At 46.2% G+C, this 23,501-nt stretch overlaps 2 protein-coding genes across 3 annotated transcripts in view; both read right to left on the reverse strand.

Moving 5' to 3' along the window:
* Nucleotides 1-23,501, reverse strand: part of CLEC10A (C-type lectin domain containing 10A) — a 117,619-nt gene that overhangs the window by 93,287 nt on the left and 831 nt on the right. The gene's annotated exons all lie outside the window — the stretch shown is intronic.
* The window catches only part of LOC111535337 (asialoglycoprotein receptor 1), a 4,455-nt gene continuing 3,093 nt past the window's right edge, over nucleotides 22,140-23,501 (reverse strand). For both annotated transcript variants that reach the window (XM_026456322.1, XM_026456321.2), the window contains 4 exons: nucleotides 23,087-23,173; nucleotides 22,849-23,000; nucleotides 22,670-22,776; nucleotides 22,140-22,543 (listed from right to left, as the gene is read on the reverse strand). In XM_026456322.1, coding sequence (XP_026312107.1) covers nucleotides 22,369-22,543; nucleotides 22,670-22,776; nucleotides 22,849-23,000; nucleotides 23,087-23,173 — 521 coding nt within the window. In that variant the 3' untranslated portion in view covers nucleotides 22,140-22,368. The remainder of the gene's footprint in view (nucleotides 22,544-22,669; nucleotides 22,777-22,848; nucleotides 23,001-23,086; nucleotides 23,174-23,501) is intronic.

The following is a 23,501-nucleotide window of genomic DNA, read 5'->3' on the forward strand; positions in this document are numbered from 1 at the left end:
TTGTTTGGGTTTTTGTTTGTGTTTTGCGTTCTCCTTTTCTGTCTCTCGTCACATTGTGTCAGTTGACTTTTCTAACCAGCAGCCTCTACACTGCATCATTGGATATTGAATCTCTCCTCCTCCTCTTCTCCTGTGCCTTCCTCCTGCAGTGGCAAACCTGAATGGTTTTCTGTAGGGATCTGTTGGTCCAAGTTAACTGATGAGGTCCTAACATGAACGTGATGAGGAGGGAAGAGCTGCAATGTTTTTCCCCTCCCTGACAACACTCCTCACCTGGTGACTTTGTGGGTTAGCCAGAACATTTCTTATCCCCCTATATAAGACACTTATCAGAACACATTGCAGCTGGGTGCAGTGGCTCATGCCCATTATCTCAACACTTTGGGAGGCTAAGATGGGCAGATCACTTGAAGCCAGGAGTTCAAGACCAGCCTGGCCAACATGGAGAAACCCAACCTCTACTAAAAAATAAAAATAAAATAAAAAAAATCAGCCGGGCATGGTGGCACATGCCTGTAATTCTGCTACTTGGGAGGCTGAGGAATGAGAATCCTTTGAATTCAGGAGGTGGAGTGTATTAGTCTCTTCTCATACTGCTATTAAAGACATACCTGAGACTAGATAACTTATTTTAAAAAAAAAGTTTAACAAACTCACCGTTTCACATGTCTGGGGAAGCCTCACAATCATGGCAGAAGGCAAAGAAAGAGCAGATATTTGTCTTACATGGCGGCAGCCAAGAGAGCTTGTGCAGGGGAACTCCCATTTATAAAACCATCAGATCTCATGAGACTTATTCATTCTCACAAGAACAATACAGGAAAGACCTGCCCCCATGATTCAATTACCTCCCACCTGGTCCCTCCCACAACACATGGGGATTATGGAAGCTACAATTCAAGATGAGATGTGGGTGGGGACACAGCCAAACCATATCATTCTGTCCCTGACCCCTCCCAAATCTCGTGTCCTCACAATTCAAAACCAATCATGCCTTCCCAACAGTCCCCCAAAGTCTTAACTCATTTCAGCATTAACTCAAAAGTCCACAGTCCGAAGTTCCTTCCACCTATGAGCTTGTAAAATCAAAAGGAAGTTAGTTATTTCCAGACACAATGGGGGTACAAACATTGGGTAAATATACCTGTTCCAAATGGGAGAAATTGGCCACAATGAAGGAGCTACAGGCCCCATGCAAGTCTGAAATCCAGTGGGGCAGTCAAATCTTAAAGCTCTAAAATGATCTCCATTGGCTCCATGTCTCACATCCAGAGCACACTGATGCAAGAGGTTGGTCCCTATGGCCTTGGATGGCTCTGCCCCTCTGGCTTTGCAGGGTACAGTTCCCCTCCTGGCTGCTTTCATGGGCTGGTGTTGAGTGTCTGCGGCTTTTCCAGGCTCATAGTGCAAGCTGTTGATGGAGCTACCATTCTGGGATATGGAGGATGGTGGCCCTCTTCTCACAGCTCCATTAGGCAGTGCCCCAATGGGGGCTCTGTGTGGGGGCTCCAACCTCACATCTCCCTTCCACACTGCACTAGCAGAGATTCTCTATGAGGGCTCTGCCCCTGCAGCAGACCTCTGCCTGGACATCCAGGCATTTCCATACATCCTCTGAAATCTAGGCGGAGGTTCCCAAACCTCAGTTCTCGACTTTTGTGCCACCAGCAGACTCAACACCATGTGGAAGATCCCAAGTCTTGGGATTTGCACCCTCTGAAGGCCTGAGCACCACCTTGAGCCTGAGCTGCACCTTGAACCCTTTTAGCCATGGCTGGAGTGGCTGGGACACAGGATACCAAGTCCCTAGGCTGCACACAACAGGGGGACCCTGGGCCTGGCCGAGGAAACCATTTTTTCCTCCTAGGCCTCTGTGCCTATGATGGGAGGAGCTCCCGCAGAGGTCTCTGACATGCCCTGGAGATATTTTCCCCATTGTCTTGTTGATTAACATTCGACTCCTTGTTACTTATGCAAATTTCTGCAGCAGGCTTGACTATCTCCCCAGAAAATGGGTTTTTCTATTTTCTTTTTTTTTTTTTTTTTTTTTTTGAGACAGAGTTTCGCTCTTTTTGCCCATGCTGGAGTGCAATGGCACAATCTTGGCTCACTGCAACCTCCACCTCCTAGGTTGCAATTCTCCTGCCTCAGTCACCTGAGTAGCAGGGATTATAGGTATGTGACACCACGCCTGGCTAATTTTGTACTTTTAGCAGAGAGAGGGCTTCTCCATGTTGGTTAGGCTGGTCTCAAACTCCCAACCTCAAGTGATCCGTCCTCCTCTCCCTCCCAAAGTGCTGGGATTACAGGTGTGAGCCACCATGCCCAGCCGGGATTTTCTATTCTATTGCATCATCAGGCTGCAAATTTTCCAAACTTCTATGCAATGCTTCCTCTTGAATGCTTTGCTGCTTAGAAACTTCTTCCACCAGATACCCCAAATCATCTCTCTTAAGTTCATAGTTCCACGTATCTCTAGAGCAGGGATAAAAGCTGCCAGTCTCTTTGCTAAAGCACAGTAAGAGTCACTTTTGCTCCAGTTCCCAACAAGTTCCTCATCTCCATCTGAGACCACATCAACCTGGACTTTATTGTCCATATAACTATCAACATTTTGGTCAAAGATACTCAGTAAGTCTCTAGGAAGTTCCAAACTTTCCCACATTTTCCTATCTTCTTCTGAGCTCTCCAAAATGTTCCAACCTCTGCCTGTTACCCAGTTCCAAAGTCGCTTCCACATTATCAGCTATCTTTACAGCAGCACCCCACTCTACCAGTAGCAATTTACTGTATTAGTCTGTTCTCACACTGCTAACAAAGACATACCTGAGACTAACTTATAAAGAAAAAGAGGTTTAATGGACTCACAGTTTCACATGGCTGGGGAAGCCTCACAATCATGGCAGAAGGCAAAGAAGGAGCTAAGACACATCTTATATGGTGGCAGGCAAGAGGGTTTGTGTGGGGGAACTCGGTTTTTAAAACCATCAGATCTCCTGAGATTTATTCGCCATCACGAGAACAGCACAGGAAAGACCTGCCCCCATGTTTCAATTACTTCCCACTGGGTTCCTCCTACCACATGTGGGGATTATGGGAGCTACAATTCAACATGAGATTTGGGTTGAGATACGGCCAAACCATATCATGGAGGTTGCAGTGAGCTGAGATCGTGCCACTGCACTCTAGCCTGGGGAACAGAGCAAGACTCTGTCTCCAAAGGAAAAAAAAAAAAAAAAAAAAAAAACACATTGTAAGATGACTCACCATGGGGGACAAGTAGATCCTCAAAGGTTGGCCCAAACTGCTGCTTTGGAAAAGAAACAGTAAGCGCATAGATACTTTGTTATGACGTGCTGCATGGAAAAGAACTAAATGCATTTGGCTTTAAGTATGAAATATTTTTGGTATCTTGGTGTCTACTTTCTTTTACAGTTGGTTTTAGATTACAGAAAGAGAGCTATTTATACCTGTTATTATTATCCTGACAAAAATGACAGCATAAGCACTATAATTGAAAAATCTGAATATAGAATGAATTTATGTTAAAAGTATCTGTTGTGCTGAAGGCATTGTATTTAGTGGGAAGGGCTTTGGGGAACCAACTGGTAGAAATATATCATGGAACGGTTCATTTTAGCAAAGCATTAAGATATTGTCCACAGAATGTTTTCCACCATACAGGTTATGCATTCAGTGGCTGTTTCAAAGGGTTTATTTATGGAAAAGCAAGCGACTTTAGGTGGGGAGGGAAGAAGTTCTTGAGTTCTTATTTCATAGAAAAGGAGCCATAGCTCGTTGTACCGATTCTCATTTCTTTATTCAGTTAGTATGAAGTATAACCCTTCAGTCAGAATTTTTGGCTGGGCACAGTGGCTCATGCCTGTAATCCCAGCACTTTGGGAGACCAAGGTGGGTGGATCACGAGGTCAGGAGTTCGAGACCAGCCAGCCCAATATGGTGAAACCCCATCTCTACTAAAAATACAAAAATCACCCAGGCGTGGTGGCGGCGCCTGTAGTCCCAGCTACTCGGGAGGCTGAGGCGGAAGAATCACTTGAACCTGGGAGGCGGAGGTTGCAGTGAGCCGAGATGGTGCCACTGCACTCCAGCCTGGGCGACAGAGCGAGATTCCAAAAAAAAAAAAAAAAAAAAAAAAAAAAAAGAATTTTTGAAAAGTATAATCCCAGGCATTCAGAACTGAGAAAGATCACACATAAGAAATACATTATTATCATCATCAAATGTTAAAAAAAAAAAAAAAGTGTTGGGATCAATGGACTGGATAGCAATGTCCCATGCCCCACCATTTACTCATCTTTTCTCCTCTGAGTTGAAACTCCTCTTTGGTGAGCTGACTTCCTATATGCACTTGCATGTAGGAGACGGCTACTGTTTGGCTTTCCCTCCCCCACATCCCACCCCCAACACCACCTCCACTTTTCTGTGAACTCTCTCCTCCTTCGCATGCAGTCACCACGGCAGCCATGGCATGACCTTTGGCTGCAATTAATCATGCCAGTATTAGTCAGCTGATCCAACAGAGCCAATCAGTGTCTTTCCCACTACTTTGGGGTGAAAAGACAGAAAGAGAGAAAGAGAAAGAGAGAGAGAGAGGAGAGACTATTAGGTAATCACCTTGGATAGTCAGTTTTCTGTTGAAGGCACCTACTCCATATCATTTCCTCTTCATCACTCTGCATTTCTGAATTTAATCCTATACTTTGTGCTCAACTTTTGTGTGCTCTGAAAGTCAGCTTTATCCTAAGCAAATCTGTATCTACTTTAAAAGACTGAAAATAGAAAAAAAAATCTTTGCCAAATTCTTCAGCGACTGCTGTATTTACATATGGTTTAAAATCAAATGTCATAAGAACTTCTTGATTAAACTATTCCCCATTATTACATTCTTTATCTCTTCTACAGCATCATTTTTGAAAAGACTTCCTCTTTGAAATACTGCATCTATGTTCTTGTGTATTTCTTTCACCTTTCCGCACTCAATTCAGGTGTATTAAAATAAATCTAACACTTTAATTTTAAAAAAGAGGTGGGGGGAGTAGGAAAAATCCGCAAGCTATAAAACTAAAGAATTTGACATTTTGGGTTGGATGAAAAAATTAAAAAGCAAAAAAAAAAATTCAGGAGTGTTGTAAAGATTTGAACTGAGTCCGGGCGCGGTGGCTCACACCCAGCACTTCGGGAGGCCGAGGTGGGCGGATCACGAGGTCAAGAGATGGAGACCATCCTGGCCAACATGGCGAAATCCAGTCTCTACTAAAACTACAAAAAGTAGCCAGGCATGGTGGTGCACGCCTGTAGTCCCAGCTACTCAGGAAGCTGAGGCAGGAGAATCACTTGAACCCAGGAGGCAGAGGTTGCAGTGAGCCGAGATCACAGCACTGCACTCCAGCCTGGTGATTGAGACTCGGTCTCACAAAAGAAAAAAAAAAATTTTTGAACTGAAGAGCAGAGAAGCCAGTTCACTGTAAGAGGAAAAAGTGAGGCAGAGCCTCTGAACCTCTGAAAGAGGTAGAGGTCACACACAGAGAGAACTTCCCAGGTCCCTGAAAAAGCACCCATCCCCATTTTGACACAAGGCCCAGTTGCAACCCCGCCCAGAGACCCCTGAGATAATTCTGCTGTCTTTCTGATAAACTCCCTTCTTTTTTTTAAACTATTTTATTTCAATAGCTTTTGGGGTACAAGTGGCTTTTGGTTCCATAGATGAATTGAATAGTGTTGAAGTCTGAGATTTCAGTGCACCTGTCACCTGGGTAGTGTACATTGTACCCAATATGTAGTTTTTAATTCCACACCCCCGCTTTTATCCACCACCCCACTCAGCCCTTCTGAGTCTCCAAAGTCCATCATATCACTGTGTATGCCTTTGCATATTCATAGCTCAGCTCCCACTTACGAGTGAGAACATACGGTGTTTGGTTTTCCATTGCTGAGTTACTTCTCTTAGAATAATGGCCTCCAGCGCCATCCAAGTTGCTGCAAAATACATTATGTTGTTCCTTTTTATGGCTGGGTAGTATTCCATGGTGTATATATACCACATTTCTTTCCTTCTTTCTTTCTTTTTTTTTTTTTTTTTTTTTCTGAGACAGAGTCTTGTTCTGTCGCCCAGGCTGGAGTGTAGTGGTGCGATCTCAGCTCACTGCAACCTCCGCCTCCCAAGTTCAAGCGATTCTCCTGCTTCAGTCTCCCAAGTAGCTGGAACTATAGGCACATACTACCACGCCCAGCAAATTTTTGTATTTTTAGTAGAGAGGAGGTTTCGCCATGTTGGCCAGGCTGGTCTTGAATTCCTGACCTCGAGTGATCCACCCACCTCAGCCTCCAAAGTGCTGGAATTACAGGCGTGAGCCACCACGCCCGAACACCACATTTTCTTTATCTACTTATAGGTTGATGGGCACATAAGTTGGTTCCGTATCTTTGCAAATGTGAATCGGCCCACAATAAACATATGCATGCATGTGTCTTTTTCTTTTTACTTTTTTTTTTTTTTAAGACAGAGTTTTACTCTTTTGCCCAGGCTACAGTGCAATGGTGCGATCTCAGCTCACTGCAACCTCTGCCTCCTAGGTTCAAGCAATTCTCCTGTCTCAGCCTCCCAAGTAGCTGAGATTACAGGCATGCACCACCACGCCTGGCCAATTTTGTATTTTTAGTAGAGACGGGGTTTCTCCATGTTGGCCAGACTGGTCTTGAACTCCCGACCTCAGGTGATCCACCCGCCTCAGCCTCCCAAATTGCTGGGATTACAGGTGTGAGCCACCGCGCCCAGGCCATGTGTCTTTTTCGTATGACTTCCTTCTTTACTTAAGCTAGTTCTCACTGAATTTCTGTCACTTACAGCCAAGACAGCCTCAACTAATTCCCTGGATCCGTTTCTGAAGTATATTCCATGTCATTGACTCCTCTGCCCATCCCTATGCCTGTGCCAAGTGTGTTTTAATTATGTAGATCTATTGTGGGGAAAAGAGAGATCAGATTGTTACTGTGTCTATGCAGAAAAAGGAAGATATAAGAAACTCCATTTTGATCTGTACTAAGAAAAATTGTTCTGCTTCGAGATGCTGTTAATCTGTAACTCTCGTCTCAACCCTGTGCTCACAAAAACATGTGCTGTATTGACTCAGGGTTTAAGGGATTTAGGGCTGTGCGGGATGTGCTTTGTTAAAAATGTGTTTGCAGGCAGTATGCTTTGTGAAAGTCATCGCCATTCTCCGTTCTGGATTAACCAGAGACACAGTGCACTGCGGAAGGCCGCAGGGACCCCTGCCCAAGAAAGCCTGGATATTGTCCAGGTTTCCCCCCACGGAGACAACCCGAGATAGGGCCTCATGGGAAGGGAAAGACCTTACAGGCCCCCAAGCCGACACGCATAAAGGGTCTGTGCTGAGGAGGATTCGTGAAAGAGGAAGGCCTCTCGGGTTGAGATAAGAGGAAAGCATCTGTCTCCTGCACGTCCCTGGGAATGGAATGACTCGGTGTAAAACCGAGCATACATTCTATTCTGAGATAGGAGAAAACCGCCTTATGGCTGGAGGCGAGACATCGTGGCGGCAGTACTGCTCTGTTACTCTTTACTGCGCCTAGATGTTTATGTAAAGTTAAACATAAATGTAGCCTACGTGCATGCACATCCAGGCACAGCACCTTTCCTTAGACTTATTTATGACAGAGAGTCTTTTGTTCACATGTTTTCCTGCTGACCCTTTCCCCACCATCACCCTGTAGTCACGTTGCATTCCCCTCGCCGAAATAGTAGAGATAGTGATCAGTAAATACTGAGGGAGGCCGGGTGCAGTGGCTCATGCGTGTAATCCTAGCAATTTAGGAGGCCGAGGTGGGCGGATCATGAGGTCAGGAGATCGAGACCACCCTGGCTTACATGGTGAAACCCCGACTCTACTAAAAATACAAAAATTTAGCCAGGCATGGTGGCGGACGCCTGTAGTCCCAGCTACTTGGGAGGCTGAGGCAGGAGAATGGCGTGAACCCAGGAGGCGGAGCTTGCAGTGAGCCAAGATTGCACCACTGCACTCCAGCCTGGGTGACAGAGCGAGACTCCGTCTCGAAAATAAATAAATAAATAAATAAATAAATACTGAGGGAACTCAGAGACCAGCGCTGGTGCAGGTCTTCACTTGCTGAGCGCTGGTCCCCTGGGACCACTTTTCTTCCTCTACACTTTGTCTCTGTGTCTCATTTCTTTTCTTCGCCTCTCGTCTCCACCTTGTGAGAAATACCCACAGGTGTGGAGGGGCAGGCCCCCCTTCAACCTGTGATCTATTTTAATATCTGATAGGACAAGTCCCCTTATTATTGTTCAAGTTTTTTCTGCTAGCTACTCTCATATGTTTAGTCTTCTAAATGAATTTAGGCTCATTTTGTCCAATTCCAAAAAGACATTGCCCAAGAATTTTCATCTGCATAACCTTGAATTTATAGCTCACTCTAGGGAAACGTGACATCATAGCAATATGGAGACACTGTAGTCAAGAATAAGTTGACTGTATGAAGTATTTTTATGGCCTTCATTAGAGTTTTACGGTTGTTCTCATCCACATCTTGCACATTTCTTCAGTTCATTCTTGAGTGTTTTATGGTTTGGTTGCTATTGTGCATTCCCAGATTCTTACTGGAGATCGGGTGTGGGGTCTTGTAGTAGGCACCTGCGGTGTCCCACGTTGCACCCCCTTGACCTGCTGATTTCAGCCACAACCGAAGTAGACAGTTCCATGAGAACTCAACCAGGTCCTTGCGCTGAAAACAACCCCCCTCAAGCATGAGCCACACTTTCTGCACCGGTGCTTTCTCTAGCACCAATAGAAGTTTGCTCAGCCAATACGCGTACAGCTCAGACCTGCTGGGGAGTTCATGCCCATGGGGAATGGAAGCTGGTGGGTAAATCCTCCAGCCACCCCTCCTTCAGATCAACCATTCTGTATGCTGGGAGATGCTGCTGAGCCCCATCACCCAAAATATGCAGCAGCCTTGATAATGCACCTCTATTGGGCTTGCCTCCTTCCCCCCCTCACTCCCTCCTCTTTTTCACTCCTGCTTTCTGGGATCTGCTCCCAAGAAAACTATCTCCCTCGGCCGGGCGCGGTGGCTCAAGCCTATAATCCCAGCACTTTGGGAGGCCGAGACAGGCGGATCATGAGGTCAGGAGATCGAGACCATCCTGGCTAACACGGTGAAACCCTGTCTCTACTAAAAATACAAAAAACTAGCCGGGCGAGGTGGCGGGTGCCTGTAGTCCCAGCTACTCCGGAGGCTGAGGCAGGAGAATGGCGTGAACCCGGGAGTCAGAGTTTGCAGTGAGCTGAGATCCAGCCACTGCACTCCAGCCTGGGCGGCAGAGCGAGACTCCGTCTCAAAAAAAAAAAAAAAGAAAGCTATCTCCCTCAAGTCCTTCTCTCAGGCTCTGCTTTTGGGAGACACCCGAATTCAGGCAAACCTCCTATGGGATTCTGGCTCATAGGGAGGCAATTGAGTTTTATAGGAGAATCACTTGAACCAGTTGGTTTCCCCACTGCCAAGAACTATCACACCCACTCTACACAGCTGTTGAGCAGAGCTGGGACCAGTCTGGCCTGGAGTAGACACACACACACACACACACACACACACACACACACACACACGGGTCCTGCTGTAACCCTGCATTCTTCAGCCTTAGGTGTGGACCCTCTCTGTAATACCTCTGAGAAGCTTGTAACTCCTTCACAGTACTGCAGTGACCCCTACCTGCCTCACCTCAAATTCAGACTCCTCCCTTTATACCCCAAGCACAGGTAACTTGAAGCAATAAAGAAGGAGATTCGGGCTGGGCCCGGTGATTCACGCCTATAATTCCAGCACTTTGGGAGGCTGAGGCAGGCAGATGGTCTGAGGTCAGGAGTTCGAGACCAGCCTGGCCAACATGGTGAAACCCCATCTCTACTAAAAATACAAAAAATTAGCCAGGCATAGTGGTGGGCACCTGTAATCCCAGCTACTCGGGAGGCTGAGGCAGGAGAATGGAGTGAACCCGGGAGGCGGAGGTTGCAGTGAGCCGAGATCGCGCCACTGCACTACAGCCTGGGTGACAGACCGAGACTCCATCTCAAAAAAAAAAAAAAAAAGATCTGACACATGACCTCCCAACTATTTCTATAAATTTGCATCATACACTCAAGACTCAATGTTCTGGGAGAGAATGCCAGGTGGGTGATACCCATGGCACATGCCACCCCCCTCCCGCTACACCAGGGGGTGGGGAGAGATGAAGAATATGATTCTGTGGCTACTGGCGCCCCCTGAAGTATGCACATTATAAGGGGCTGTGTAAAATACAAATGATGAATGTTTACCATAATATTCTTTGCCCATTTCTCTGATGGGTTGTTGATGTTTTTTCTTGTAATTGTGTAGGGGTTCTTTATAGTCTGGATATTAATTAATTGTTATAAATATTACAAATATTTCATCTGAGTCTATTGCTTTTTTCTTCTTTTCTTTTTTTTTGTGACAGGGTCTCACTCTGTTGCTTAGGCTGGAGTGCAGTGGTGCAATCATGGTTCACTGCATCCTTGACATTTCTTGGCTCAGGTGATCCTCCCACTTCAGCCTCCAGAGTAGCCGGGACTACAGGCACACGCTACCACGCCTAACTAATTTTTGTATTGCTTGCAGAGACAGGGTTGTTGCCCAGGCTGGTCTCGAACTCCTGAGCTCTAGTGATCTGCCTGCCTCAGCCTCCCAAAGTACTGGGATTACCGGTGTGAGCCACTGCACCTGGCCCCTCTTTTTTTTTTTTTTCTTACCATTTTTTTTGTTGTTGTTGAAGAAAGCATAAGTTGGCTGTAAAATCTTCCGCCTTCTGGATCTGACGGCATGCATGCCTGTGCGGCTGTTCCCCTCCCACTGCATTTCCAATAAGCTGGTAGTTAGTGCTAATCAGATTCTGTTCAAGGTTCTCTGACAACATTGCCCAGGCATTACCGTGGCATCCCTACTGCATCACAATAGTAAGTACAGAGTGTCTGCAAATGTACAAAACCTGACCTCCTCCTTCCTAATCTTTTCATCCTGATTTTCTTCTCAGGATCGACCTTCAGAACTACTGTGACAATGCGTTCCTTCTCTTCATCCTGTGTTTAGTGGAAATGTTTTATCTCTCTCTCCATTAAGGGTGATGTCAGGCATGGGGGGGTTGAGATACACCTACGGGTTGCTCCTGCTGGGCAGAGGTGAGGTGTGACTTGCTCCCATCCTCAGTTCCAGGCGCGCTCTCGGCATCCGTATCTTCAAGGCCTTTCCTCATTTTCATGTTTCCTCTTCATCCTCGTTGCACCCTCGAATTCCCCTCCCTTCCTTAAGAACCCACTTGAGGCTGGGCGCAATGACTCATGCCTGTAATCTCAGCACATTAGGAGACAAAGGTGGGAGGATCACCTGAGGCCAGGAGTTCGAGACCAGCCTGGACATCATGGCAAAACCTCATCCCTACTAAAAATACAAAATTAGCCGGGCGTGGTGGCGGGCGCCTGTAAACCCAGCTACTCAGGAGCCTGAGGCAGGAGAATCACTTGAACCCAGGAGGCAGAGGTTGCAGGGAGCCGAGATCATGCCATTGCACTCCAGCCTGGGCGATAAGAGTAAAACTCTGTCTCGAAAAAAAAAAAAAAAAATCCATTTGAATAGGTTTGATGTATGTCCTTGAAAATAGCTGGATCCTGGAAAATTATGAAGTGGAGTTGTGTGCATAGGCTTTTGACTTTAATCAGTGTTGTTGTGTTCTAGATGGCATTCTGTTTTCTGCTTCTCATTTAATGCTGATATTAAGTCTATTAATGTTATTGTGTGTATATCTAGTCACTGGTTTGTTTGTTGTTGTTGTTGTTGTTTTTGAGACGGAGTCTCACTCAATCTGTCACCCAGCCTGGAGTGCTCTGCCTCGGCCTCCCAAGTAGCTGGGACTACAGGCTCCTGCCACCACACCCGGCTGTACTTTTGTATTTTTAGTAGAGATGGAGTTTCCCCATGTTGGTCAGGCTGGTCTTGAACTCCCGACCTCAGCTGATCCACCCGCCTTGGCCTCCCAAAGTGCTGGGATTAGAGGTGAAAGCCACCAGGCCTGGCCCTAGTCACCGTCCTAAATGCTGGATAGTAGCCCATCAGATATGTTTCCCACACTCTGCTCTCGGTAGGCTCCCAGGTTGCCTCCAGTTCCTTGTTACCCAAACAGCACTGCAGTGTATATTTTCACAGTGTTCCATAACGCCATAATGAACCTGTCAGAGAATCTCGCTGGTGTATATATTTGGAAGATTTTCGGGGATCATCCTTTTTTTTTTTTTGAGACCGAGTTTCACTCTTGTCACCCAGACTGGAGTGCAATGGCACAATCTTGGCTCACTGCAACCTCTGCCTCCTGAGTTCAAGCGATTCTCCTGCCTCAGCCTCCCAAGTGGCAGGGATTATAGGCGCCCACCACCAAGTTCAGCTAATTTTTTTTTTTTTTGGATTTTTAGTAGAGACGGGGTTTCACTGTGTTGACCAGGCTGGTCTTGAACTCTTGACCTGAAGTGATCCACCCACCTCGGCCTCCCAAAGTGCTGGGATTACAGGCATGAGCCACTGTGCCTGGCCGATAATATGCATTCTTTTTTTTTTGGAAACAGTCTCCCTCTGTTGCCTAGGCTGGAGTGCAGTGGCATGATCTCAGCTCACTGCAACCTCCGCCTCCCGGGTTCAAGCGATTCTCCCGCCTCAGCCTCCTGAATGACTGGGATTACAGGTGCCCACCACCACACTCAGCTAATTTTGGTATTTTTAGTAGAGACGGGATTTCACCACGTTGGTCAGGCTGGTCTCGAGCTCCTGACCTCGTGGTCCGCCCGCCTCGGCCTCCCAAAGTGCTGGGATTACAGCGTGAGCCACCACACCCGACCTGAAAATATGCACTCTTAATTCCACTAAATATCTTGCAGAATGTCTATTCCAATTTGTCCTCCCATCAGCAGCTTCTCCCACAACCTTGACAGCACTTGACTTCCTCCTAATGTTTGTCAATTGGATGGGTGTAAAGAGATGGCTTGCACGTGTTTGATTTCTCTGGTTAGTCACTAGCGATTGTAAGCATGTCTTCATATACACATTAGAACCCCAGGCTTCCTCACCTGTGAACTGCTTGTTTATACCTGGTGCTACTTTTCCAATAGGGTTCCTGTGGACTTCTTCATCTCAGGCTCCTTCTGTGTTGAATGTCTTCCATTTGTCCTTCCAGATCCACTCTCTATCCTTCTCCAGGTTGTTCTGCGGCCTGGGAGGCTGAGCTGTATGACTGCATCAAATTGCTCCCTTGCCATCTGGCTTCCAGCCCTCTTCCGGGAAGAGAGGGAAGTGAGGATATTAACTTCCCCGCCCCTCCCTGCAGAGTGGCTGTGGGCTAGCTGACCCCTGCAACTGCCTATCACAGCTGCTGTTGGGAGGTCCTCTCCCTGCGGTTCTGGAGGTGGTAACAGCTCCCCACTCTGGGATGCCTGGGTTCTTACACCATTTCTCGTGGCTTCCCTAAGCCTGTTCACACCTTTGCAGCTAGTCCCTATATTATGAAATCTTGCGCTTACCCATTTTTGGGTGTGCCATCTGTTGCTTGCTGGGAGCCTACCTGATACACTGCTGTTGAACTGAAATTTATAATTTTCATGCAATTTCACAAATTTTTTTTGGCTTTTTGGAATGTGCCTTGGAGGCCTTATTTAACAAGCTCTTCAGCTGGGCGCGATGGCTCACACCTGTAATCTCAGCACTTTGGGAGGCCGAGGTGGGTGGATCATGAGGTCAGGAGATGGAGACCAGCCTGGCCAAATGGCGAAACCCTGTCTCTACTAAAATACAAAAAATTAGCCTGGCGTGGTGGCACCCACCTGTATTCCCAGCCACTCAGTAGGCTAAGAAGGGGAATTGCTTGAACCCGGGAGGCGGAGGTTGCAGTGAGCCAAGATCGCGCCACTGCACTCCAGCCTGAAGACAGAGCAAGGCTCCATCTCAAAAAAAAAAAGAGAGAAGAAGAAGCCCTTCTATACTCCTAGTAGTATAGATTTTTCTTTTTTTCTTTGTTCCTACTAGTTCTGTAATTTTACATTATATGTTTAGGTCTTCAATCTATCCAGCATCCACCTTTGTCTGTGATGTTAGGTATGAATCCAGTGTTACTTATCTTCATAGAGAGCCAGTTTTCCCAATAATGTCTTTCTTCTACCAATTCGAGATGTTGCCTTTATTGTATATTAAGTTTCCAGGTATGCACAGTTCTGTCTCTGAGCTCCTTATTCTATAACATTGGTTTACCTGTCTGTTCTTGTATTGTGCTATTTTTGTTACTATAGCTTTGTATTATATTTTAACGTCTAATAAGGCTAGTTCCCCCTTCCTCCAATTTCTCCTTTTTTTCCCATTTTGATTTTTATCTTGCCACATATATTTTTTTAAAAGTTGTTGCACTGCTTTCAAAAATCCAGTTGAGGCCAGGCGCAGTGGCTCACTCCTATAATCCCAGCACTTTGGGAGCCTGAGGCAGGTGGATCACCTGAAGTTAGGAGTTCAAGACCAGTCTGGCCAACATGATGAAACCCCATCTCTACTAAAAATACAAAAATTAGCCGGGCGTGGTGGCACCTGTACCCCCAGCTACTCGAGAGACTGAGACAGGGGAATTGCTTGAACCTGGGAGGCAGAGGTTGCAGTGAGCTGAGATTCTGCCATTGCACTCCAGCCTGGGTGACAGAAGGAGACTCTACCTCAAAAAAATATATATATATATTGAAAATTTTATTTTTATTTTTATTGCATTGAATGTATATGTTAATTTGGAAATAATTTAAGTTTTTTCTTGTATGTTCTTCATGTGTTATTGTGGTGATAGCAGGCTAGTACACGTGCCGAAGCCTCTTATTAGGTCGAATTTTTTGTTTGTTGATGGTGCTGATTTTCTGTATGGATGAGCATATTGTTTTATCTCTTCCTTTCCCATTCTTACAACTTTTAATGTCTTTTTCTGTCTTGCACAGTTTGGCTAGCATGCCCAGGATGATTCTGTTTTTTTTTTTTTTTTTTGAGACGGAGTCTTGCTCTATGCCCCAGGCTGGAGAGCAGTGGCGCGATCTCGGCTCACTGCAAGCTCCGTCCCCCAGGTTCACGCCATTCTCCTGCCTCAGCCTCCTGAGTAGCTGGGACTACAGGCGCCCGCCACCACGCCCGGCTAATTTCCTTGTATTTTTAGTAGAAACGGGGTTTCACCGTGTTAGCCAGGATGGTCTCGATCTCCTGACCTCGTGATCCGCCCACCTCGGCCTCCCAAAGTGCTGGGATTACAGGCTTGAGCCACCGCGCCCGGCCCCAGGATGATTCTGAACAGCAATAACAGCAGTATAATGGAGGCTTCTAATTAGCCCTAACATCAATTATCTCCTTCTTGCTACACCAGGGGTCCAGAAACATCTCCTATAAAGGGCCATTTAGCAAATATTTTAGGCTTACCAAGTCATACAGTCTTTATCATAACTACTCAACTCCGCTGTTGCTGCACAAAAGGAGTCATAAATGACATGTAAACAAACAAGCATGGCTGTGTTCCAATAAAACTTTATTTACAGGCCGGGATCCGTGGCTCATGCCTGTAACCCAGCACTTTGGAGGCGAAGGCGGGTAGATCACTTGAGCACAGGAGTTCAAGACCAGCCAGAGCAACATGGTGAAACCTTGTCTCTACAAAGAATACAAAAATTAGCAGGGTATGGTGACTTGTACCTGTAATCCCAGCTACTTGGGAGGCTGAGGCAAGAGGATCGCTTGAGCCTGGAAGACAGAGGCTGCAGTGAGTCAAGATCCAGAGCCTGCAGTGAGTCAAGATCATGCCACTGCACTCCAACCTGGGTGACAAGAGCCAGACCCTGTAGCCAAAAAAAAAAAAAAACCTGGCCAGGTGCAGTGGCTCACACCTGTAATCCCAACACTTCGGGAGGCTGAGATGGGAAGATCACCTGAGGCCAGGAGTTCAAGAACAATCTGACCAACATGGTAAAACCCCGTCTCTATGAAAAAAAATACAAAAAAATTGCCGGGCATAGTGGCGCACGACTTTAATCCCAGCTACTGAGGAGGCTGAGGCACGAGAACTGCTTGAACCTGGGAGGTAGAGGTTACAGTGAACTGAGATTGTGCCATTGCACTCCAGCCTGGACAACAGAGTGAGACTCCATCTCAAAAAAAAAAAAAAAAAAAAAGAGAGTAGAAAAAGAAAGCTTTATTTACAGAAGCAGGTGAGGGCCAAAGTTTACTGACTCCTTCTCTACAATAATACAATCCTGTGTTTTTAGCTAGAATGTGGCTTCATGGAATAAAGTTCATTTCTTAGCCCCATTTGCAGCTATTTGTGGTCCTGGGACTAGTTCTGACCAAAGAGATAGAAAATGAAGTGGTGGAAGCGTGCGCAAAGACAGAGAGAGAATGCGCCGTTCTCCTTCCCTTTTCCCTTTTCTCTTGTCTGGAATGTGTCATGACGGGAGGGGCAAACGTCTTGGAACACGTAATGTAAGCCATGGGTTGAAACAATGGAGCAACAAGGTGGAAACAGCTAGAGTCCAGAAAGGTTTCATCATAAATCAGAGCTGAACTTTTGCTGAGTGTTTTTTCTGCATTGTGTAATTGTTTTCTTTTGTACACCTTTAATCTGTTTTTCTGTACTCTCTAAATCTACTATATTAACATTAACATTAACAGATTTTTCTTATGTTAAACCATCTTGAATTCTTGGCATATATACTACTTGAACATGTTATCTTTTTTATTTTTTTATTTTTGTTTCTTTGTTTGTTTTTTGAAACGAGTCTGGCTCTGTCGCCCAGGCTGGAGTGCAGTGGCGCGATCTCAGCTCACTGCAAGCTCCGCCACCAGGGGTCATGCCATTCTCCTGCCTCAGCCTCCCAAGTAGCTTGGATTACAGGCGCCCACCACCACGCTCAGCTAATTTTTTCTCTTTTTTTTTTTGTATTTTTAGTAGAGAGGTGGTTTCACCGTGTTAGCCAGGATGGTCTCCATCTCCTGACCTCTTGATCTGCCTGCCTCAACCTCCCAAGGTGCTGGGATTACCGGTGTGAGCTACCACGCCTGGCCATGTTCTCTTTTTTAATGCTGCATTTGATTTGATAGGCTAATATCTGATAAAATAATTTTAGGCTGGGCTTGGTGGCTCGTGCCTGTAATCCCAATGCTTGAGGGTGGATCCAAGTGGGCGGATCACTTGAGGCCGGGAGTTTGAGACCAGCTTGGCCAACATGGCAAAACCCCATCTCTACTAAAAACACAAAAGTTGGCCGGGCACAGTGGCTCACGCCTGTAATCCCAGCACTTTGGGAAGCCGAGGCTGGTGGATCACAAGGTCAGGAGTTCAAGATCAGTGTAGGGAGACTCCCTGAAACTATTGTTACAGAATAAACATGAAATGCTCCTGATTACCATAAATACAAAATTGCATGCAGAATTGTGTAAAGATAATGCCAGGTTGGGCTGCCAGAATAAGCCAACAGCACGTGATGTGCTTCCCCCTGCAGAGATCCTATGAATGGACATGCAGTCAGGGAGGTTTCACATCACCAAGATTCCTATCCCAGAAAAGCAGATGTTCATAGCTCTGGGAATGGAATACAACCCTTGTGTAGAGCCTATAAACGGATGCGTGAGGGGCGCCTGTTCATATTCATAAGATAGGGTTATAAATGCCCTTATCTTGCCACAGCTCTTCTAGGCCTCTTTAGCATTAAGGCATACTCCCTTCTGAGAATTTTTGGTCTAACCGGTTGTCTAGCTTCACGTCCTGTTTCTATTGATTGTTTGCAACCAGCTTTTGCTGCATCTGTTACTGCTGATTAATATCTTGCTAATCATAGGTTATGGATAGATTGTGTTTCTGTTTTAAGGCTGTTAGAAATTGCTGACGCACACACTATATTGTAAGTTGTTATCTCTGTATACTGTACTTCTGCATACAGACGTTATGTTAAAGAATTACTTCATCCCCATGTGACCATCTCACCTCATAATCAAACGACCCTAAATCCCTCACTAACCTACCCCTGCCCTCACTAAACTTAATAACAAATACTGGTATATCCAGTGCATTTGCGGCATCACAGGACCAGAAGGCAGTGACTCCCTGGACCCAGCTTTTCTTGTGTGTGTCTTTTATTTCTCGACCTGCCGATCCATTTGGGAACAATGAAAGAGTTCAGTTGTATTGTGGGTTACTGGCCAGATCCTGCAATAGACCAGCCTGGCCAACACAGTGAAACCCTGTCTCTATTAAAAATACAAAAAATTAGCCAGATGTGGTGGTGGGCGCCTGTAATCCTAGCTATTTGGGAGGCTGAGGCAGGAGAATCACTTGAACCCAGGAGGCAAAGGTTGCAGCAAGCCGAGATTGCACCACTGCACATCAACCTGGGTGACAGTGTGAGCCTTCATCTCAAAAAATAATAATAATAATGATAATTAGCCAGGATGATGGTGTGCCCCTGTAATCCCAGCTATTCGAAAGGCTGAGGCACAAGAATTGCTTGAACCTGGGAGGCAGAAGTTGCAGTGAGCTGAGATCACACCACGGCACTCCAGCCTGGGCAGCAGAGTAAGACTCTGTCTCAATTAAAACAAAAAAAAAAGAATTTTACATTCCTGGTCATTATAATGAAAAGCCTCCATTTGGAAATCGTTAGAGCTTGATTAATGGCCCAGTATTTGCTAAATTTTTTGAGAATGTCTGAGTATATTTGAAAAGAACAGGTATTCCACTGGGTATGGGGACTTATGGCAATAATTCCAGCTATTCGGGAGGCTAAAGCAGGAGAATCACTTGAGCCTAGGAGTTTGAGACCTGCCTGGGCCACATAGCAAGACCCCTATCTCAAAAAAAAAGGGGGTGGTATTTTGTATTTGATGAGTACAGTGTACTAAGTATGTCCATTAGATCATAACAGTTCAATCTGGGATTCAAAACATCTTTGTCCTTATTGTTTTGTCTGCTTGATCTATCAATTACTGAGAGAGATATTTTATAATCTATTATGAATGTAAACTTGTTTTCTTATACCCCTAAAATTTTTGTTTCACATACTTTTGTGACTATGTTATTCAGTGCATGCATATTTAATACTGGTGTATCTTCCTGTTGAATTGAACATTTTATCATTAGGAAGTGATCCTCTTTATCTTTTTTTTTTTTTTTTTTTTTGAGACAGAGTCTCATTTTGTCGCCCAGGCTGGAGTGCAGTGGCGCGATCTCAGCTCACTGCAAGCTCTGTCTCCCGGGTTCATGCCATTCTCCTGCCTCAGCCTCTGAATAGCTGGGACTACAGGCTCGCACGACCACGCCTGGCTAAGTTTTTGTATTTTCTTTAGTAGAGAGGGGGTTTCACCGTGTTAGCCAGGATGGTCTCTATCTCCTGCCCTCGTGATCCGCCTGCCTCAGCCTCCCAAAGTGCTGGGATTACAGGCATGAGCCACCGCGCCCGGCCAATCCTCTTTATCTCTAATAATACTTTTTGTCATAAAGTGTACTTCATGGCTGGGTGCGGTGGCTCACGCCTGTAATCCCAGCACTTAGGGAGGCCAAGGCGGGTGGATCATGAGATCAAGAGTTCAAGACCAGCCTGGCCAAGATGGTGAAACCCCGTCTCTACTAAAAATACAAAAATTAGCCAGGCGTGGTGGCAGGGACCTGTAATCCCAGCTATTCGGCAGGCTGAGGCAGATAATTGCTTGAACCTGGGAGGCAGAGGTTGCAGTGAGCCGAGATCATGCCTGGGCAACAGAGTGAGAGTCCATTTCAAAAAAATAATAATAATAAATAAAAATAAAATAAAGTGTGCTTCATATGATAGTCATTTGGTTGGAATTTGACCAATATGTCTTTCATCATTTTGCTTCCAGCCTGTTTCAGATGTGGTTCTTGGGCATATAGTTGGATTTTATTTTTTATTCTGTCTGGAAAGTTTTCTTGTCTTCTAACAGGATAACTTGCTATTTTGCATTTAATAAAATCAGCAATATATGTGGATTCATAACCAACCTTTTGTGTTTTTTCTTATCTGCCTTTTCTGAGTTTTTTTCTCCTTTATTCTGTTCCTTTGGTTTAATATTTTTTCTTCGTTTTTCCTGCTTGTAAGTTTGAAAGTTATAACCCGGCTTCTAAGAGATTTGCCTAAAAATTACAATAATGGCAGGAAAAACACTGTATTTGCTTTACTGTTTTAAATTGGGAAGTGTTATGTAATTATATCCCCTATGTCTCTACTTATGTAATCTTTCTCCTTTCTAAAGTTATGTCTGTGTCTCCTTTTTTTCTCCTTCATATTTATTTTATTTGCCTTTTTTTTTTTTTTGAGACAGAATCTTGCTCTGTTGCCCAGGCTGGAGTGCAGTGGCACAATCTTGGCTCACTGCAACCTCCACCTTCCTAGTTCAAGGAATTCTCCTGCCTCAGCCTCCTGAGTAGCTGGGATTACAGGCGCCCACGACCACATCCGGCTAATTTTTTTGTATTTTTAGTAGAGATGGAGTTTCACCGCGTTGGTCAGACTGGTCATGAACTCCTGACCTCAGGCAATCCGCCCATCTCGGCCTCTCAAAGTGCTGGGATTACAAGTGTGAGCCACCACGCCCGGCCTTATTTGTGTTTTTTAAGCATCAAATTTTACTTTTATTGACCATATGTGCATTTTTATTTTCTAGTTCATTATTTCTGCTTATAGTTTTGTAAGTTCTTTTCTCCTACTTTAGGGGATTTATCTTATTATTCTGTTTCAAGTTTCCTGAGTTGAAACAGCATATTTCAAGTCAGCCCTTCTTGCTTTTAATAAAAGTGTTTATCTTTCAGAACAGCCTGACCAAAATGGTAAAAATCCCGTCTCTACTAATAAAAAATTAGTCGGGCGTGGTGGCAGGTGCCTGTAATTCCAGCTACTCGGGAGGCTGAGGCAGAAGAATCCCTTCAACTCGGAAGGCGGACATTGCAGTGAGACGAGGTCGTGCCATTGCACTCCAGCCTGGGCAACAAGAGCAAAACTCCATCTCAAAAAAATAAAAAATAAAAATGAAAATAAATAAAAAATAAAAGTGCTTATCTCTACCTACATTTTCTCCCGATAACTACTTTGACCACCTCATGGTTTCAGCATATACAGTACTCTTGTAGTTCATTTCTAAATCGCTTGACCTTTTCATTTTGATTTTCTCTTAAAAACTCAGAATTACTTAGGAAGTAATACAAAAAAAGATGGTGAGAAAATTGTATGTTGATAGATCTCTTCTTGGCTGCACTTTCATGTTCATTTCTAACTTTATTTTACTGTGGTCAGAGCATTGTTTCTTTTAGGAATCACTTGAGGCCTTGTTTATGGGTGAATACTTCGGCAATTTTTGTTCACAGTTCCATGTCTGTGAACGCTGCTTCTGTTTGCTGTAATGAATGCAAAGGACACCAGTGAGTTTCATTCAAAGTTGTTGAAGCACTCAACAAATTCGGGTGGTTCTACCAGGCGTGGTGGCTCACGCCTGTAATCCCAGCAGTTTGGGAAGCTGAGGCGGGCAGATCACCTGAGGTCAGGGGTTCAAGACTAGCCTGGCCAAATGGTGAAACCCCATCTCTACTAAAAATACAAAAATTAGCTGGGCGTGGTGGTGCGCTCCTGTGATCTCAGCTACTTGGGAGGCTGAGGCAGGAGAATCGCTTGAACCCGGGGGGGCGGAGGTTACAGTGAGCTGAGATCGTGTCATTGCACTCCAGCCTAGGCAACAGAGCAAGACTATTTCAAAAAAAAAAAAAAAATTGGGTGGTTCTGTTCCTGGGGGTATTGGTCCAAGTAGGATGGTCTCCAGTAAGATGGCTTGTTTACAGCTGGGACACAGAGAAGAGAATAATTTGCCCAAACTCACATATCTGTAAATAACAAAGTCTGGCCATTCTGGCCCAAAGCCCACGCAGTTATCATGATGCTACAATGCCCGCCAAGGCTTCCTAATGCCAACCAGCCCACTCCTGCTTCCTAATCCCCAATAACCAGGTAACTCATAGAACGTTAGGTATATTTCTTTTTACTCTAAAAAAAAAAAAAAGTTGACAATGATAACCTGCAAACTGCAGAAAGCGCCACGGGTTTCAAGCCCCCCACCTTCCGAACATCACCCTATCCTTCCCCTTCCCTTAAAATCCTAGATGAAAATCCCCCAGAAAGCAGGGGAGGCCCCCAGATGCGCGGATTCCCAATCCCGGACCCCTGCGGCAGGTCGAGGCATTGAAGAAATAAATTAAAGGAGAGGTGGCTCCTGACTGGCCTTGTCCAGCTCTGTCTCGCAGACCCAGCGGTAGGGCCTCTGGCAGACGTCGTCGTTCCAGCGGCCGTCGTCGGTGAAGTGGGCACAGTCCTCCCCTCCCCCGAGCCCGTGGCCGTACCAGTCGTCCGGCTGCTCCGGTCTCCAGTTCCTGGGGACAGAGCCAGCTGTGGGCCCCAGGAGGTCGGACCTGCGACCAGGTCGCTCCAGACCCCTCCGCCCAGGGCCCCAGGCGGGAAGGCGGCCGGACCCAGGCCGAGGGAGGGCGCGCACTCACTTGAAGCCGGTCTCGTAGTCCGTCCCGTCCACCCACTTCCAGGGCCCGTTTTGGTCGTGGAGGCCCATCCAGGTGTTCACAGGACCTATGTGGTGCTGGACAAATTTCTGAGGAGAGAGGAGGCGGGTGGTGATCTCTCCCCGAGGCCAGCCAGCCTCCCAGACCCTCCGGGTCCTCACCTGCTCCTCCCAGGACGTGACCACCACCAGGTGCGCGTCCTCCAGCCGGCAGTAGTTGTCGGCGTCGGCCCAGGCCTTCCCCGAGCGAGAGAACCAGTAGCAGCTGCGCTCGTGCTCCACCCAGTTGACTGGGCAGCAGGCCCTTTCTGAGCCTGAGCGGGAGAAACCGGGCGCAGGGGCTAAGGCGCTGCCCAGGGGCGCGGGGGAGGCAGAGAGCGGGCCGGGCTGGCCTCCTCACCATTGCCCTGGAGCGCCGCCATCTGACAGCTCAGGCTCCGCAGGTCAGACACGAACTGCTTCACGTGGAGCAGCAGGCTGGAGTGATCTGGAAAGACGCGGCGGAGGGGAGCGGGAGGAGATGCGGGACCCGCTGGGAGGTCAGTCCCACATCCTCCTGCTGGGACCCGAACACCCATCGCAGTGCCACAAACAGCAGCGGAGTTGGCCTGAGAGACCCCCCCATACACACACACTCCCACACACACAACACACCCTTACACACACTCACACAGACACACAACACATCCTAACCCCCATACACACAGACAATACACAAAACACACACAACACACCCTAACCCACATACACAAAACACACAAATACACACAACACACCCTCACACACACACATGCCCTAACCCACATACACACACA

This window comes from Piliocolobus tephrosceles, chromosome 16 (genome assembly GCF_002776525.5).
Source record: "Piliocolobus tephrosceles isolate RC106 chromosome 16, ASM277652v3, whole genome shotgun sequence".
Lineage (NCBI taxonomy): Eukaryota > Metazoa > Chordata > Mammalia > Primates > Cercopithecidae > Piliocolobus > Piliocolobus tephrosceles.